General features: G+C 40.3%; 1 protein-coding gene across 3 annotated transcripts in view; it reads left to right on the forward strand.

The window, feature by feature from the left end:
* The window catches only part of GRM3 (glutamate metabotropic receptor 3), a 231070-nt gene extending 216003 nt beyond the window's left edge, over positions 1–15067 (forward strand). For 2 of the 3 annotated variants that reach the window (XM_019623736.1, XM_019623737.1), the window contains exons 5-7: positions 1698–1872; positions 6580–6735; positions 14335–15067. In XM_019623736.1, coding sequence (XP_019479281.1) covers positions 1698–1872; positions 6580–6735; positions 14335–14408 — 405 coding nt within the window. In that variant the 3' untranslated portion in view covers positions 14409–15067. The remainder of the gene's footprint in view (positions 1–1697; positions 1873–6579; positions 6736–14334) is intronic. The other variant, XM_019623738.1, reaches the window with a different exon arrangement.
* The last annotated feature ends 3220 nt before the right edge of the window (positions 15068–18287 follow it).

The raw sequence follows: 18287 nt of genomic DNA on the forward strand, positions 1-18287 counted from the left end.
GGAATCAGGCCCCAAGCCAAGACATCCTCCTCATGAAGAAAAAACTCAAACCTTTTGTGAATGGCCACCCTGAAGCACCCCGCTCTAAGCTTTAAGTGAAGAGAGAGTCACAACCCCCTCTAAGAGATAGAGGGTAGAGATCTCACAGAGCAGTTTTCCTAAGATATTCTCCTCACACTCCTTTTCTCTCCTTGTAACGTCTTAAAGCGTGTGAGAAGTTTCAAAGTTACAGAAATGTTACTAGAAAAGGTTTCCTTAAAAATCTGAACTTGTCTCACTCTGATAACTGATATCTCTCATATTGGCTCCACAGTCATAACTGAGACAGGAAGCGTATAGTTCGAGTATCATATTATGCATATATGTAAAAAAAATTATATCAGTATTTGGACACACTATAAATAACACAGTTATGACTTATCAAGGCTTTTACATCATGGAATTAGACAGTAGACTCTTTTCTGAGAAGTTGACAAAAGGGAAAGGAACTTACAACTTAGGGCCAAGTTGGAGGGCGCTGGAGTGGTTAAGGGAGACTGGAGCTTTATAATACTGAGGATGGACTGTGCTTTCAGCATTTAAGGTAAAACTAGAATCTGAAGAATTATACTACAAGTGTGACCTGGATTTTTTTTTTTAATCAAAAACAGAATCAAGCCTTCTAAAGTTATGTGGCTTCTCCAGTTAATTGTTCAGTCTTCACCTTTCCTTGATTGGAGAAGAATATCAGACACTTCAGGGTATGAGAAATTATGCTACCTGGTAACAGCATTGCCTGGGAGAAAAGATAAAAAAGAAATCTAAAATTATTCTAGGATTTACCATAGCTACTCTGAGTAGAAACATAGAAGAAATAATTAATTTCCATTTTTCAGTACTGAATGTGATAAAATATGTAGAATCTAATTTGGGATTTTCAGAAAATCTATGGGAGCTAAAGTCAGGACAAATGATGAAGTCAGAGAGTGAGAACAAAGGAATGAAAAGAAGAGATAAAACTTAGTTCTGAGGTATACTTTCAGCAGAAGCAAAAAGGGAGAAAGTGAAAAATCTCTGTCAACATGGTATATATTTAGAAGTCTAGAAAACAAAAAGATTGAACAGTGAGTTTCTGATGTATCAAAATCCCAGATAGGTGCCAATGAAGTAATTAAAAGAGTAGGTACCCCAGAGGGAAGTTAATAGTGTCCCCAAATATTGGCTAGGTAGACCCATACCTGATAGGCAGAGCTCCCAGCAAGGGAGAGAGAGATGACAAAATGTAAAAAGTCCAAATTTGTTCATAATATAGAGAACCTTAAAAAAGCTCAGTTGAATGACTGAAACAATCAGCAATCTGATCACTTCATCACTGAATATTGATATTTTACTATTTAAGATACCAAATTCAGTGATTCTGAAGAAATATATTTATACAAATATAAAGAAAAAACAAACAAGAAAATCAATGCCAAGGCTTGGTAAGCATTCAGAAGCATTCAACACAAACAGTGTTTGCTTACAAATCCTAAGCAATGTTTCCATGAACATCTCAAACTCAGAAGATCCAATATAATTATTACCTTGGTTTGTCTATAATAAGAACAGAACTGTGGAGGATTGGGGATTTTTCAGTTTGGTCCTTTGTCAGTGCTCTCTAGTTGGCCACCTGATTGAATTTACAGCCGGACACTTAACTAGGCAACTTTTTCTTACAGGTGCAGACGACAACCATGTGCATCTCTGTTAGCCTGAGCGGCTTCGTGGTCTTGGGCTGTTTGTTTGCACCCAAGGTACACATCATCCTGTTCCAACCCCAGAAGAATGTGGTCACACACAGACTGCACCTTAACAGGTTCAGTGTCAGTGGAACTGGGACCACATATTCTCAGTGTAAGTATGGAACTTGGCACTAACCCTTCCATACATAGCATTGTAGTAGAAAGCAGACTGGGAGGGGAGGCAATGGACCTAGACAGGAGCAGACAACACGTGCCCATCCCCAAGAACAACTCAATTCAATTTTAATAAGTACTGGTTCAACCACTGCGCCAGGCCCTGTGCCAGGTGCTAGGGGTACAGTGGTGAGCGGAGGAGTCAGAGTTCCTGTTTATGCAGTATTGTCCAACTCAGCAGGAAAGACACGTATTAAATCTGTAACTGCAAGTAGGATTTTTTACCATGTTGTGGAGTCTGAGAACCTGGACTCTAGTCCTGACTCTGCAATCAGTTCAGTAGGTAACCTTGAGCATGTCACTTCATTGGCCCCTGCCTCAGTTTACTCATTGGCCCAGAGGGTGGTACTAGATTGGCACCCTGTAAAGTATGTTCTGTGTCACATAGATGTTGAATGTGCTTCATGAAAAAATTAAAAGAGGAAGATAATCAAATAAGATGGAAAATGCTGCATCCTAATTATACCCTTGGAAGTTCAAAATACCTCCTTTAACATGAGCATATTTAAAGGTTTTGAGAATCTCTACAGCAAAGACACCTGTTTAACTTTGTTATTTTCAGAGTTTCTTAAAACGATTAAATAATAGTTAAACCAACTAACATCCTCTGGAACAAACCTTGGAAAATGCGAGAATAGATCTTCCTCTCTTTCAATGACACAATGTTTTCCAGCTAAGAACCAGCTGAAAAGGCAGTTTGAACTGAAGGCTACCAGGATAACTCCCCAGCCCAAATTATCTCTGACTGGCCTACCAATATCTGAAACACTCTCCTCAGAGAATCATTCGTTTAATTCTTTAACATCCTCTAAAGCACAAATATACCTAAAAGGGACAGCCTTTTAAGCCATTTTCAGCTAATCTGTGGTATGAAGTAGGAGGAATTCACTGACAGTAGAATGAGGGAGTGGGGGAGGGGAACCAGGAGACGCGGAGGAAGTACTGGAGTGACACAGACAAATGACAACTTCACAATTTTGCCTCAAGTCGATCAGAAAGGATACTTCAGAATAGCTCAGCATCACAGAGTGAGCAATCACATTAGTGCCCTAGTTTTTCCAACAAAACAAAATAGAACAGGGCAGCCCTTCCCCCCCAGCCAAGGGAAGACTGACAGCTGATAGCACCTGTTCAGTGATGCACTATATATGCCATGCCACTCCTTGGCTGAGAGCTGCTCTAGGGGTGGGGATGTTACTGTCTTTTCAGTTCGATTTCCAGGTGTCACATGATAAAAGGACATGATAAAAGTTGTGAAGTAATTTTCCTTGGATCTTAGAGAAACCTGCTTATTTTTTGAGTAAACAAATCTCTTTTCTAACATCCCAACTGTAACAGCTAGCTAGCCCAGACAAGAAAAAACTGGCAATAACTAATCAAAACAATAATTATAATAACAATTAACAGGAACTATCATTTATTGTTTTCTATGTGCTGGGCATTTTGTTAAATACTCCATACATGTGTGTGTGTGCTATATCTTAATACTCCTTATTAACGCTCACAACTCTTTGAGATAAAAAAAACAAAACAAAAAAACCTACCCAGGGTCACGCATATTAAAAGTGGCAGAATTTAGAGTCAGTCTCTCTGATTTCAATGCCCGTGCACCTAACTATTGCACCATATCATGCTAATTCACCCAGAATGCAAGCTGGGAACGTTCCCTTGAGGCTAGATACTTGGTAGGCTTTAAAGGGACAACTAAAGGAAGATTACCCGAGGCTGCACAGCAAGGTTTATCCTTTGCAAAATAGTCTTGTTGATAGCTCAAGCTCTTGGTTCTTATTGAAACAGTTTAGCAAAGTCTATACGTCTTCCACAGACATTGTTCAAAAGCTCATACACCCAAACCTCAATAATTTAGAAATGGCGACATTTTTTAATAAATTGCTAAAGGGATTATAAGAGCACTTTATTCAACCAAGTTTCTCTTCAGAATTTCAGAAATATTCATTTACACACACAAAAAAATGTATTTTGACAGAAATGGACCTGCTTAAACTCTCACTCAGTATACTAATCTGCTAGTGGCTCAATTAATACTTCAAGGTAGCCATCTACCCAGCCCAACATTCTAGGACTATTTTGTTACTCAATAAAATTTTAAATAAAATTTTTTTATTTAAAGAGGCCTAAATTAGACCTTTTTTTTCCAGCAAGTTTCCTCTGATTAATCCAAATTAATGAAGTGGTATTAAAATAACAATGTGAAGTATTTATGTGGTATCTCTAGTCATTTCGAAGTGCAGAAGTAATACATTGATCTTGATTTGTAATTCTAGATCTTTTATTCAAAACAGTTTTATATTTGTGTGCTCATTTTATTCCACGAGTACTAAATATCACAAGTTCCATTTTATAGTTGAGAAAATTGAGAACAGAAGTTAAATTTAAAGATATACAATAATTCAAGAGTTGGCATTGGGTTTCCTCACTTGTGATTAACAGCCTTCCTATTTTAATAAATTGGAACTATTGTCATGAAATTCATTCATTCATTAAATGCTTGAGTACCTTCTACACACCAGAAATTTCTAAGCACCTGTGTACACAGTGATGAACAGAACAGAACCCCTGGTCTCAAAAAGCTTAGTGTCTAGGGCAGTTTTTCTTCATACTATAGGGTGCAACCCATTAATAGGTCATAAAATTTATTCAGTATGTTTGACCAGCATTTTATAAAATAGAATAAAATATCTCACAATGCATTATAGGTAATAGGGTAAGTAGTATTTCATGAAGTTTGCTCCAGAGTTTATGTGTGCCAAGTGAGGTAAAACATTTATTACTGTGAATTACAATCAAAGAAGTATGGAAGCCATTGATCTATGGATTCTAGTTCTATGCATGAACATGTTACTGACCCACTGCGGTGAAAACTTAAGCAACTGGTTTAATATCTCAGTGCCTGTTTCCCCCATTATATATTCAGCTCAATTTATATCCATTTCCCTCCTAAGTACTGGGAAATATGTTGTTTTATAAATCAAGAAACATGCTAAACTGCTCTGAGTTCGTTAGGTAAAGCATGTTTTACTTAGGTTGTACATAATTTACGCTCTTCCTAAGTATTATGTAGACATTCTGTTGTATTAGGTTATTGTTTCCGCAATTGCTGCTGGTTTTCTAACTCCCTCCAGTGGCAAAAACAAAAACTTCATGTATGGAGGAGAGTAAGTTAGTATAGCAAGCAACAGGGTTACCCTCCCCCAACCCCCCCCCCCACACACACACACACAACACATTAAGTTATCTATTCCCACAAAACAAACTTCCCCAAATTTTACTGGCTTAAAACAAAAACTCTTGTATTATCTCTCATAATTTTGTGGGTCAGGAATTCAGGCTGGGCTTGACTGAGCAGTTCGTCTGCTCTATAAAGCCTTGACTGGAGCCCTCCTGTGGTATCAGCCGAGACTGAGCTGACCTGGAGGGTCCACAGTGGCTTCCCTCTTACGCTTGGCAACATGGCAGGATGCCTTGCCACACGGGATCCTGGAGAGCATGACAGAGCCTGTCCAGATTCAAAGGGAGGAAAACAGACTTCACCTCTCAAAGAATTTGTGGCCATTTTTATTATACCACACTTTCCAAATCCTACATTAATCCAGTGCTGCATTCTTCTCAGGGATTACAGCAACTTGACACACTTAATCCTATGCAATGCCAAGGAGTCACCTAGACTGGAAGGTGCAGCCATATTATTTCCCTGTTAATTCTCTGGCAAGAGAGTAGTGGAAATACCACATCACTTTGGAGCCTAGGTGAGCTCCCTGACAACCCCTAAGGTGGCCGTTAACAGAAAGAGTTATCAGTCTTGGCTTTTTAAAGCTGAGCAGTAGCTCCAAAATGATGGAAAAACATGGTCACACTCAGAAGCAGGCATGGAAGAAAGAACACGGGTAAGGCCATCTTGGAAAACTCACCGCTGGAGAAATGTTTACACACTGCTAGGTGTAAAAAAGACAATTTTAGTTGTATCTGATTACCTATACACAGTGGGAGTCAGAACAATAAAAATAAAGGAAATGTTAACTTTTCTCCGTTAAGTATACCTCTGGGCCAATAGCTCCTAATAACTTGTGTACAAAAAAAATTACCTATTTGAAATGGAGATTCTCAGGCTCCATCCACAGATATTCTGACTCATGTGGTCTAGGGTCAAAGAAATCTGGTTTGTAATAGATACCCCAGCTGGCTCAATGGAAGTGGTCCCAGGATTACATGTTGAGGAGCTCAGCCTAAACCATCCTGTCTACTTCATCACTGGTATCAGCGCAGGGCAGGGATTCCTCTTAGATGACCCTCAGAGAAGAAGCAGGCACTGGGTTCAGAGAGGGGGAAGTATTCTGAACTCCCATCCTTTGCTTCATGATGCTAACGGCCACATCCCCAAGCAGTCATTTCCCCAGCTCCCCAGGGAAGGCATTACCCCCGGGGAAGGCATTTCTGGCATAGAAGCACCTGGCCACTCAGAAAACATTTCCTGAAACCGGGAATGTTCCTTCCAACAGCAGAATAACTCAGAGGCCCCAAAGTCCTAAACTCATGCTTGTAACGCTGCTCCCACACCCACACACATAAGCAAACATCCCTTGTATTTGGATGAGAAAGAAAAGAGGTCATTCTTTATTTTGTTCAGCTTTAGAAGCAAAGGGGCTTCCCAGAGCTGGCTCCCAAAGACAGGCAATCAAGAAGGTATGCTGCAAATGTCAGGAGAACTGCATTCATTGTGAAGGAGACAAGCTGGATGCACACATGGAGTCACGCAGCATAAAACCCTATAGGACCCATGCAGGTCAGAATGCTGTTGTCACCTATATGGGTTTGTATCAGCACAGACTGGGGAGAGAGATGAGAAATGAAATGTGCTCAATAGGCTTCAGGGCTATTATGTACCCAGACTTGGTCCTATGGGGATGTGTGTTTCTCTTGTTCATGGTGATCATTCAGATGCTTGTCTGTCATTACTATGAAGATCAGCCAACAGGCTTCTGCTAACTAATGATGCCCAGATTTGGGTCCCCAACGAACTGTAGACATATGGAGACTGATTTCTTCTGCCAAAACCTTGTGCAGAAAGTCACTTGTCTAGGTGGTAATGTGTGAACTGCTCAATTAATAGAATTATTCTTTATTACAAAGCATTTTCACATGATGAAAAGAAAGCAGTAGTATAAAAGGATCAAGTGAACAGTCTTTTAGAGTCAGAGGATAATTTTCCACAGAGCTACAGCGACAGAAGCCAAGCACATGAGCGCCAGACTTCGCATGTGCCAACGGCTAAGCGCCTTTGAAGATACCCCAATTAGGAGGGGGTGAGCCATTGTTCAAATCCAAATATGACTTTATAAAAGAAAAAAACATAGCACACAATATCCAGGTTTCATCTCTACAGTGCAAGTCCAGAAAAGCAACATAATATGCCGAGAAGGAGTCCCATAATGACACTATGTGCTCCCTGGCCAGGCAAATTGGCAAGTTATTTGGCAACACAGACTGAATTGATGGTCTTCGCCACAGGCATAGGTATGTTATAAACATAAATCTTCGCAGGCCAATGCAAGAGAAGAATAGATTACTCAGCAAGATAAGCCTTCTGCTTCCAGGCCAGGTATACATAGTGCATCCAAATCAGACAGATGTCAATCCATTTTCCCTTTGGAAAGGAATGTCCATAGCTTTCTGGAGAACCTCACTCTATTCTCTTTCACTCCCTTCCTCATTGAGGATGAGAGAATAGAGTGTCTCCATCTACAGTAGGTAACCCTACATGTATCAGCAAATCGATGTTTAATACCTCTCCTTTTTTTATTTAACATTTCCATTGTATTTGTCTCACAACCACTCTTTTGCAACCCTTACATCATTTTCTGTTTACCTCTAATATTTAGCTGATTTTCGCCCCCAAGCAAATATAGCCCACCTACTTTAATACAGTGAGTGACCAAACAGACTGGAGCTGGAAGGGAGGCTAAGGATCACTTATTCTAATAACCATGCTGCTAGATGAGAAAACCAAAAATGGCCAGCCCTATCTATCCGATACTTTAAGGAATTTGATAACTGAAGTCATAGATAAAACTCTCAAAAGCTGCTATGTGGTGCCTCTGGCCTCACTGAATTTTCTGCCTCAGCTCAGTTACAAAATTCATGGCCGAGATTATTCTGACAATGAGAATCTTAGCATCTGGAAATTCAAAGTCAAGAGCTATCCCTTTAGTGCCACGTGTGACAGCATCTCATCCTACCAGCGTGGGTGCAGATTTTATTTCTCTCAAAAGCCCATGTCATGGAGTCCAACGGCATAAATCATGTCCGTCTGAGACCCCAGTCATCCCTACACCCAGGCTGTGCACAGAGAAGGTGTGGTGTTCCTGAGGGGCTAGTCACACAGCTTCTCAGAAAGTGAGATTTGAGAAAGGCAAAGGAATATTGTTAATGGCAACCTGCTAAAAGTTTATGTCAAAATTATAATTTCCCCCATTTAAATCGTTCTTTAAAAGCAAGTATCACTTTCTTGAATTAAATTACATTGTACAGTTCCCCTCCTGTCCAGAGATGTTGGTCAACTAAGAGGAGGCAAGAAGAAGAATGAAAATAGGTAGAAGAGTACAAAAATTATTGAGTCCTTTCATTTACAAATTGCTTATTGTGTGGGTTTGTACTTCTTGAGGGAGGGAGGAAAGAATAAACGAACATGTTTGAAAAGAAAGCATGACAGCATAACATGGCAATAATGGACTGAGGGGTTTCCTTGAAGACCAAGTGAAATTTCTGTTGATAAGGTAATTAAGTCATATCGTGGGTTATAAAAACAGTACATGCCACATTTCCTCTTTCCATGAACTTGTCTCAAAAATGTGAAATCACTGAATCTTTTGCATTCATAACTTCTAACTCCATATTTGGAAATTAAATCTTGAGTCTGTAAATTTTTATTCCACATCATAAGAAATATGGTTTCCTCTTAAATCTACTGTTAAAAGTTTAAGACCATTAAGCTGAGTATCTAGCCCACATCTCTTAATAATAGATTCTTTGTCTTTTACTGTGAAATCTCTGGCATAGCAAGGCTATCAAACTGGTGGCTAGTGGTGGTGTCCTCATCTGCCCAGATAACATATATTAATTAGCAAATGACCTTTTTCTAGAATGGGACCCAGGGAATCTAGCACAAATAAAATTAAGGTGATGAATAAGAAAACAGGTTCAATAACAAAGCAGGACAAGGCAACAAACAGCGAGTGGAAATTGGATTCCATGACCACAGAATTAAAATATCTAAACAAGCAGACATGCTGGGAAAAATTATTAGAGGTCACCAGGATCAAAGAAATGGAACAGATGGGAACAAGCTGGAATGTCTGTTGTGTTTAAATGTTTGCTTTATTCTTTACCAAGTCTAACATGTTACACAGTTAAAGTAACACACTGATTCTCAGGTACCACATCTTAGCCACTAAATTGGCTAACACACTTGGCATCCATAAGAACCTATTAAATAAATACATTTAGCATTGATTGAGGGCCCAGTTACCTGGGAAAATAAGGCAATTTTCTCCAAAGCCTGGCCAGCCCAAATATTACTGGTGAAAGAAAAATGGATTCCACAGTGAGGCAAAGCTGCCAGTTGGCTGCAGTGACCTACAAACCAAGTTTGTAAAGAAAAATATGCTTACGATGGGTGTGAATTGCCCTTTTTTGGTCAATGATGGAACTTATTAGGTCTTTTTCAGTTATCTTCAGTTTTCACTTTGAATAGCAAAAAACACCGCCTTAGCCTAGAGTAACTAACAGCTGTTCCTCACCCCCACTCCCAGGAAAGGCAAAAATAAGCCTGCAGCCGCTTTTTTTCTGACAGAAAGGATGATTATAAAAATTGGCTTAATTGCACTTAAGAAAATGGGCTAAACTTACACCATTAAAAACCTCATGAGCTTTTTAGAATAATAGCAAAAGCTCATCATAAACACACAGAGAAATGATAGTACTTTGCTCTTACACATATTTTACTGCCTTGGGGAATAACAGATGAGCTAATATGGGAGACATGTGTGAAATATTTATGAAAGGCAAAGTAATTGAGATACTAAACTCATAAAACAATAATTTCCTCTACTATATTCAGCAGCATGTACAAAAATGAGAATAATTTTTACATAATAAAATAAAATGCACTGACAAAAGCTACAGATGAAACAGTAAAAGAGAAACAGAAAAATACAAGTTGCAGTTCCCTTCAATAGACTAAAAAGTGCTTAGGGAAAAACAGCTGCAGAAAGAGTCTTGGGAGTATTTTTGCTGTTGTTACTCCTTGTAAGAAGACTGTGAATTTCTATTATCTTCCTCTCAAATAGTTTAGACATTCTAACATAGGGCATTCCCTTTAATGTCCCTATAAAGCAGGTAGATAATTCAAAGTTATTTTGTGAACTCTCATAATGATACCCATGGAATGTCTAGTAGAAGATTATTTGAAACTATAACTTGAGGATTTTCTATGCAACTACCTTGGCAGTCCCTGTACTTCTTCAAGTTAAAATATACCCAGTTTGAAGAAATTAGAGTGCAGTGAGCAAGCCCACCCTAGGAGCACACTTAAGAACAGCATTACATCGAGTTCCACAATGGTATGGGAAACACAGTAGGTGTCTGGAAATCTTTAAAAATGCAGGTAGAAAGGGTATTAAACAAGCCCCAGGTAGACAGAGAGGGGCCTTAGCAGACCAGCCCCTGGTTCGTCTAGTCCAGGGGTCGGAAAACTGCGGCTCATGAGCCACTTGCGGCACTTTGGATACATTCCGTCTCAAAAGTTTGCCGAACCCTGGAAAAGCCAACCCTGTCCCTCACAGCAATTTAAAAATTATTCAAGAGCCATAAATATATTTTTACATAATCAGCATTATGTGAATAATATCCTTTAAAAATTTTATAAATGAAACTATGATAGTTTTATTTTCATTTTCAATTTTACTTCAAAGCCTGCGGCTCGCGAGCCGCAGTTTGCTGACCGCGGCGGCTCTTCCATCTCAAAAGTTTGCGGAGCCCCGGCCTAGACTTACCCTCATGACACCTCACTCCTCTTCAATCTCTGAAAATGAAAAACCTGCACAGAAGTAATAAAATTTGATCCTGGAAAAGATGAAGAGATTAGTCAAAATGTCAAAGGCAGCAGGCCTGCCTGGGGATGCTGAGAGCCTGAGCCAGTCCTCTTTGCCGGCCAATGCCACAATGGGGCTGTAGAAGCCTGTCCCCAAATGAGGTTTCCCACAGGCCTCACATTTGCTGGTCATTTCTTTAGGTTAAAAGATTATTTCCTTCTTGAATAAAGGTTCCACATTCTTTGAATAAAACCATTTATACAATCATTCAGAAATATTTATGGAGAGTGTATTCCATGACCATCAATAGGATAGAATAATGAAAAACAGAAAAAACAGAGCCCTTACATATTTTCTCACCAAGAGTGTAAGACATAAGATACTAACCCCCACCCCCACCCCCGAAAAAAAAATCAGTTTTAAAATTGGATAATGTGACAGACAGTAACCGGTTGGCTACATTAAATGAGGTGGCCTGATGACAGCCTTTTTCAGGAGGTGAAATTTCAGATATAGATGACAAGAAGGAGCCAGACATGTGATTAAGAGGAGGAAGAACATTTCTGGCAGAAGCAACAGCTACTGCAAAGCCTAAAGCTGAGAAACAGATATGTTGTGTTTTAGGACAAAAGCAAAAAACGGGGGTGGGAACGCACAGTGAATACAGAAAGAGAGGCATGGTCTGAATCACCCCGGGGTTTATACTCCAGAGTAAGAAGAGCACAGAGGGAAGCCACTGGAGGTGTGTAGGTAGGTGACTTACATTTTTTTTTTTAAAGATTTTTATTGGCAATTGGGGGATGGGAACAGTGCTGGGGAATTAGGGAAAGGGGAACAGACAAGTTGCTGTCGTTTTGTTCTTCAGTCTAGTTGTGGAGGACGTTGCTTCACTGGCCCAAGTTGGCACCATCATTGCGTTCTTCCCGGGCGAGGCAGATCAGTCGCCGGCATCTGGACGGCTGCTCACTGCGGCTGCTGGCCGCTCACGCTGGCTGCTGGCTACACACAGTAGCCCATGGCAACCCACTGCCACAGGGGCTGCAGCCTACGCCGTCGCCGGTGACTCACGGCAGCCCAGCTCCAGGTTGAGCTGTTGTTCAGCATCTTAGCTGTGGAGGGCAGTGTCACTGGCCCTCATATGTGGGATCTGAACCGGGGCCCTCTGGCATCCCAAGCCAGCTCTTAACCATTGCGCCACTCGGCCGGCCCTAGGTGACTTACATTTAATAACACTGCTGTATAGAGAATGTATTACGGGAAAGTGAGAGTGGAAACAGAGATGGTGGCGCTGCAGCTATCACAGCAGCCAGAGAAGATAATGGGGGATTGGCCCAGGGTGATGGGTGCAGAGACAACTAGTTAGATGTGGAGACAGAGTTGATTGGACCTGGTAATGGGTTTGACACGGGAGAAGGAACACAAAAAGAAGGAGGCATAAATGTTAGACTTTTGGTTTAGGTAATTGGCTGGATGGTGAGACTATACACTGAAGAAAAGGAGACTAAAAAGGGACAGATTAGGGAATCAAGGATTGTACTCTGGCCACTTGATTCTGAAATATCTACCGAACATCCATATGGAGGTGTCAAGTAGACAGTTGGATGCAAAGAGGCTGCATAAAGAGCACATATTAAATGACCGGAAAGTGCTCTTCTAGGTTTCCCGGGAACTGTGGTTTGAACCTCCCTTCACCTTATTTTTCTCTTGCCTTACCTGGCTTTGATGAAGCTAGAATTAGATAAAGTATTTGAAGAAACTTTGCAAATAATAAAGCAAAGCCCTCACCTTTGGAATTATTATCACTATCACTCTGCATCAAGTATTCTCTGGAACACTGTGTTAAAATACCTTGGTTGTGGAGGTTTCGGGAAATGTAGATTATGCCATCCCTGCCCCCCAAACATTGTAGCTTTTAATGGGCTCATATTGTAAAGAAAATTGAAGCTCATCCTAAAAATGACAAAAGGAAAAAGCCTTCAAGAGACTTAGCATGCCACATGACTCCACTGTAAACTTAGGCAGCCACACAGACTTGACTTTTATAGACTTTCTCACATCCCTAGCCAGGTAATCAACACAAAATTGAGAGGCCTGCTCAGACCTCAGCACCCCAGATATGCTCCTCCACTGAAGGCCACGTAATCTCAAATTTCATAATTAGTTTCTCCTTTGTGTTTAAAGAAATTATGAAAAATTCAATTTTAGGAGGCAAGAATATTTCCACTATTTCCACATCAACACTTTAATGTGAAATTAGTTTGTGATTATTAACCGAGACATGTGCCCTTAAGTAACAGGACAGCTGACTGGTCAGTGTGACCTGGGCTTGGGTCAGGTAGGCAAAAGGATCAGCTCCTTCTGGCAAAATATGTCCAGAGGGACAGGCCACAGGACGGGAAAGGAACAGCTGTAAGACGTAATGTAGGGCTATCTCTAACTGATTCTCTTGGTGACATAACTTCATCCCATGGAGAATGGGGCTCCTTGTTTTTGTCCTCATTCGGTAAAAAGAGAAAGCATTAAGGGTGAAATGATATAACTTAGCTATACCTAGGGTTCTCATTAAAGATAAAACCTCCAAAACAAGTTAAGAGCTATGAATTGTATCTAGAAAATGTAGTGTTATAAAAAGAAAGAATATACATATCCATATTATACTCACACCCTGACACTGTTGTCAGTATTGTCATTAACAAGAGCATCATCCCTTTGGAATATCTTCCTTTCTGAGCACTGTTATGAAATTGAAGCTCTCAGCACACCAGCCCTTGCTCGAGTTTTCACTGAGGTTATCCACTTCAACAATGAAAATAGATCAAACCATTCTCTAAGGCAGTGGAGTTCACAGATGACTCATGGGATCACATGAGAGCCAGCCCAGCCCAGACATAACCAAATTAATTAAGGTATTGAAAATAGTAATTAATTTCATGATCTTTAAGAAAACTGCAGTGAGCTTTTAATTTGGTACATTGTATTTTAAGCAGTTTATAGATTACCAAAGCTCATTTTAAACCCACAAGTGACTTCTTTCAACAATAATTATGTTTATAAACTTTCTCCAGAAGGTATGACATTAGTGGAGGTATGTACCAGGATACAAACTAATTTGGAGCAGAACATATTTAGAAAGTTGACCTGCTACAGCACTAAATCATTTAGCATTTTCCAAAGCCAAGTTAAAGTGAGTTTTTAACTTAACTTTAACTAGCGTCTGGGGTTATCCATGCCATTCGTTACCTATGTGGCCCCCTTCACTAACACTGAATTTTCTGTCCTGCTTTGTTTTCCAGCCTCTGCCAGCACCTATGTCCCCACGGTGTGCAATGGGCGAGAAGTCCTTGACTCCACCACCTCATCCCTGTGATTGTGAAATGCGGTTCAGTTCTCGTGTTTTTAGACTGTTAGACAAACGTGCTCACGTGCAGCTCCAGAATATGGAAACAGAGCAAAGGAACAACCTAGTACCTTTTTTTAGAAACAGTACAATAAATTATTTTTGAGGACTGTACAGGCTGTAGTGATGTGCTAGAACTTTTTAGGATGACTTTAGTACCCCTACGATTAACGATTCTCCAGGACATGGAAATAACCATTGTTTACAGAGCTGAGTGTTGGTGACAAGGTCTGACAGGGTCTGTCTACTAAAAAATATGGTGGCAATATTAGGTAACTTTTTTTCCTATGACGTTTTTTGTAGGTTCTTGTTGTAACTAATTTAGGATGAGTTTCTATGTTGTATATTACAGTTACATTATGTGTAACAGATTGTTTTTTCTCGGCACAAAATAAAAATCGTCTGTATTAATGTAAAGATATTGAGAATAAAACCGTTAAGGTTTTTCAGCATGGTGGATAATGGTTTGTTCTTTTTGAATCACTTCAGGTAATCTGAATCTGTTGACTTCAGACCATTTCTACTTTTAAGGTTGGAAGAAACTGTCTAACTGTGCTTCTCTTTACATCTGTACATACTTTGAACACAAGCTGTTACCCGGCTGGAGAGCTGCGAGCAGATCTGGGCTGCATCATGGATCACCATGATCTGTGAAATTGACTGATGGTACTACAAATATAAAGCCATTTCAGTGGCCCAATGACAATACACATATTGGTTTCATTGAGCCACATCGGTATGGCAGCCCAGAGTTTGCCCAGTTAGGACTCTAAGGCGAGAAGGAGAAGGTTCCTATATTCTGAAAGCAGAGACTATATGGCCTGCCAGGGAAGGGAAGGTTTAATGGCTCTCATTTCCAAAAACAACCTTTAATTAATTAGTAGGAAAGGAGATTGGGAAAGCATCCTGACATTCCACTGGCAAATCACCCTCACCACTCACAGGTGAGTGAGCCAGTAAGGATGCAGGGTATATTATTTTTCTAATACTTTTCCGAAGTCCCAGTAACAATGCTAAGGCACACAGGCTTGTCAGTAAACTTGGATACTCTACCAACCTAAATAAAGAGAAGACAAGGATAAGCAAAAACTGGCTTTCTCTTACCAATACTGACTGATTTCTCCTTGTAAGCCTTTTAGTCACAAATCATTTATTAATGTAGAAAAATGTACTAAGAACCTAACTGCCTACCAGGTCCTATGCCAGGTGCCATGGGTAGAGAATGCATTGATTTCCTAGAGCTGATATAACAACTCACCACAAACTGAGTGGCTTAAAACAACAGAAGTTTATTCTCTCACAATTCTTGAGGCCAGAGTCCGAAATCCAAGTGTTGGCAGGGCCCCATCCCCTCAGAAGCTCTAGGGGAGGCCCCATCCCACGCCGCCTCTCACTTCTGGTAGTTGCCAGCTTCCTTGGCTTATGGCACATCACTCCAGTCTCTGCCTCCGTCTTCACATCATCTTCTGTGTCTGTTTCTCCTCCGTGTGTCTCTCACAAGGACACATGTCGCTGGAATTAGGGCCCACCTGGCTAATCCAGGATGACCTTATCTCAAGATGGTTAATAACATCTGCAAAGGCCATTTTATGAAAAAAAGTAATGTTCCCATGTTCCAAGGATAGGATGTTGACATGTCTTGGGGGGGGGGGGAGGCACTCTCCGATCCATGACAACAAGAAAGATAATTAAGACGTAGTTCCTGGCTTTACAAAGCATAAAGACTGGAAAATATCCTGGGGGAACTATGACTGAGGGATACAGTGAGAGGCGAGAGGAGGAAAATGGTGGATATGAGAGACCCACGGGCTAACCAGGGCTTAGTGAATCAAGACAATTTTCAAAACATCCAGAAATAATGAGCAGGTGCCCAGAAGCCAACAAGACTGAAGGAATACAGTGAGAAGTAAGATGTTAGAAATGCTCTTTTTCCTTGTGGATGCATTTGAATCAGCAACCTAATCAATCCATCCAAAACTCGCCAGATGCTCAAAGACAGCAGTGCTCACCAGACCCTGAATTCTCATATTCAAATAAGAACCCGGATTTGCAGGAGTGGAGGGGGTACAATGGGTAATAGATTCAATAGCACTAGATGGCAAAAAAGAATTCTGCTGTGACTGAAACTGGCAGGAGTGCTAGATAAGTGTGCTGAGAAGGAGCATTTGCTCACCATAAAGGCTGAGGTAGGCTGATTGGAGAAAAGATAAAGCCAGTCCACTGATGGAATGTGACAGTCTGAGGAAGGCAATTATCAGATGGGTGTTTCCGAGACACAGCTGATGCCTAAAACAATCAAATTGATCACGAATCTTTTCAAACAAGACAATTAGGCTGTGGGTGAGTTTTGAGAAAGCTGTTTTTGATGGCCGAGTTTTGATCTATGGCCACTGTATTCACGCCCTGCCTATACACTGAAAATGCATTAACAGATAGCTCTCAGCATTCTCCTTCCCTGCCACAAGCCTTGTTTCCCATTTCAAAGTGTATCCTCTAACACGTGATCCCTAGAAATGAAATTAAAAAAAATATTCACAGTATGTATGGAAAATAGCTGCTATAAAATTGTTTTTACATAAGCCATTAAAGAAAAAAAAAACAACATAGGTTGGGGATTGATTTTTTTAATTTTTGCTCCAGTAACAACATTTCATCCTTCCAGAATATAAAACTGGTTGAGGTGATCCATCTTTGCAAAAAACTTCCTGAATTTAAGACACTCAAGAAGAATAATATATCCCACTCATAAAAAAACAACCCCCCCCAAAAAAAAACCAACAAACAAAAAAACCATATCAGAGCCTGACAGTGTGGTACATTATCATTGGTTTTCCAAGTGTTTCCAGTTTCTGAAATGCTGTGTCCTCTCTGGTTTAAACAGTAATACATTCCCTTGCCAATTCAGGTTTATCATGGCAAAAGAAAAAGGTCTCATTTTCATGCTGTTCGGCAAGCTGGTCTGCAGACCACACAGAGGGTAGCTGAGAAAGGAGGTAATTCAGGCAGTGTCCCTTTATAGAATTCAACTCACTCTATCAGCCTGCCCCGCTGCTTTCCTCACTTATCTACCACGATCGCTTTGGGGCCTGGAGCTCTTCAGCAAAGGGCTGTAAGCATGGAGAAGCCAAGAAAAGTGAGAAGCCAAAAAGAAGGAACACCAGTGTGGGTTAGAACCATCCCAGCTCTAATCACAAAGACCCAAACCAACGAATAAGTCAATCATCACTCTTGTTCTGTGACAGAAAACTTAGATTTGCATAATTCCCATTAGTTTAACTCATTTATTTAACTCAACCAAGGGTAATCTGACATCAGCCATCTGAGATTAAGGAAATATTGTCCTTCTCCAAACCAAATTTACCAATTTCCACAAGCTATTTTAGACAAAACTCTTCTTCCAACAGTTATTAATAAGATGAGGAAAGCTGCAGCAAATTAAAAGCCTTACTGGGACATTTTGTTCAGGGAAATTGGAGCTCTCTTCCTTGAACCACCAATCATTAAAGAAATCCTAAATGTCTTTTGAAGCTCAGTACATCTTAAAACAAGATTTGGTAAATGTGTGTGGATCGAAGTGTGTCCTTCCCGAGCCCATGCAAAGAACCTCTCCAGTGTCAGGCTTAAGACTCCAGGCTGAAGCCACTTTGTACATCAATATCCCCTATTTCCATATGGTTACTTTAAAGGGATCTATTATAAGATCGAATATTATCTCCAAATCCAGTTACCAAGCAATAAATGTTAAGTAAACCCCACTGAGAAAAGGCTTTTAAATTAGTGTTGCTGGTTTACTTTGAACCAGTTTTTGTGCTTTACTTTTATCAGTTGCTAACCAATAACCATAACCAA

Source organism: Hipposideros armiger, unplaced genomic scaffold (assembly GCF_001890085.2).
Source record: "Hipposideros armiger isolate ML-2016 unplaced genomic scaffold, ASM189008v1 scaffold_560, whole genome shotgun sequence".
In the NCBI taxonomy this organism is placed as follows: Eukaryota; Metazoa; Chordata; class Mammalia; order Chiroptera; family Hipposideridae; genus Hipposideros; species Hipposideros armiger.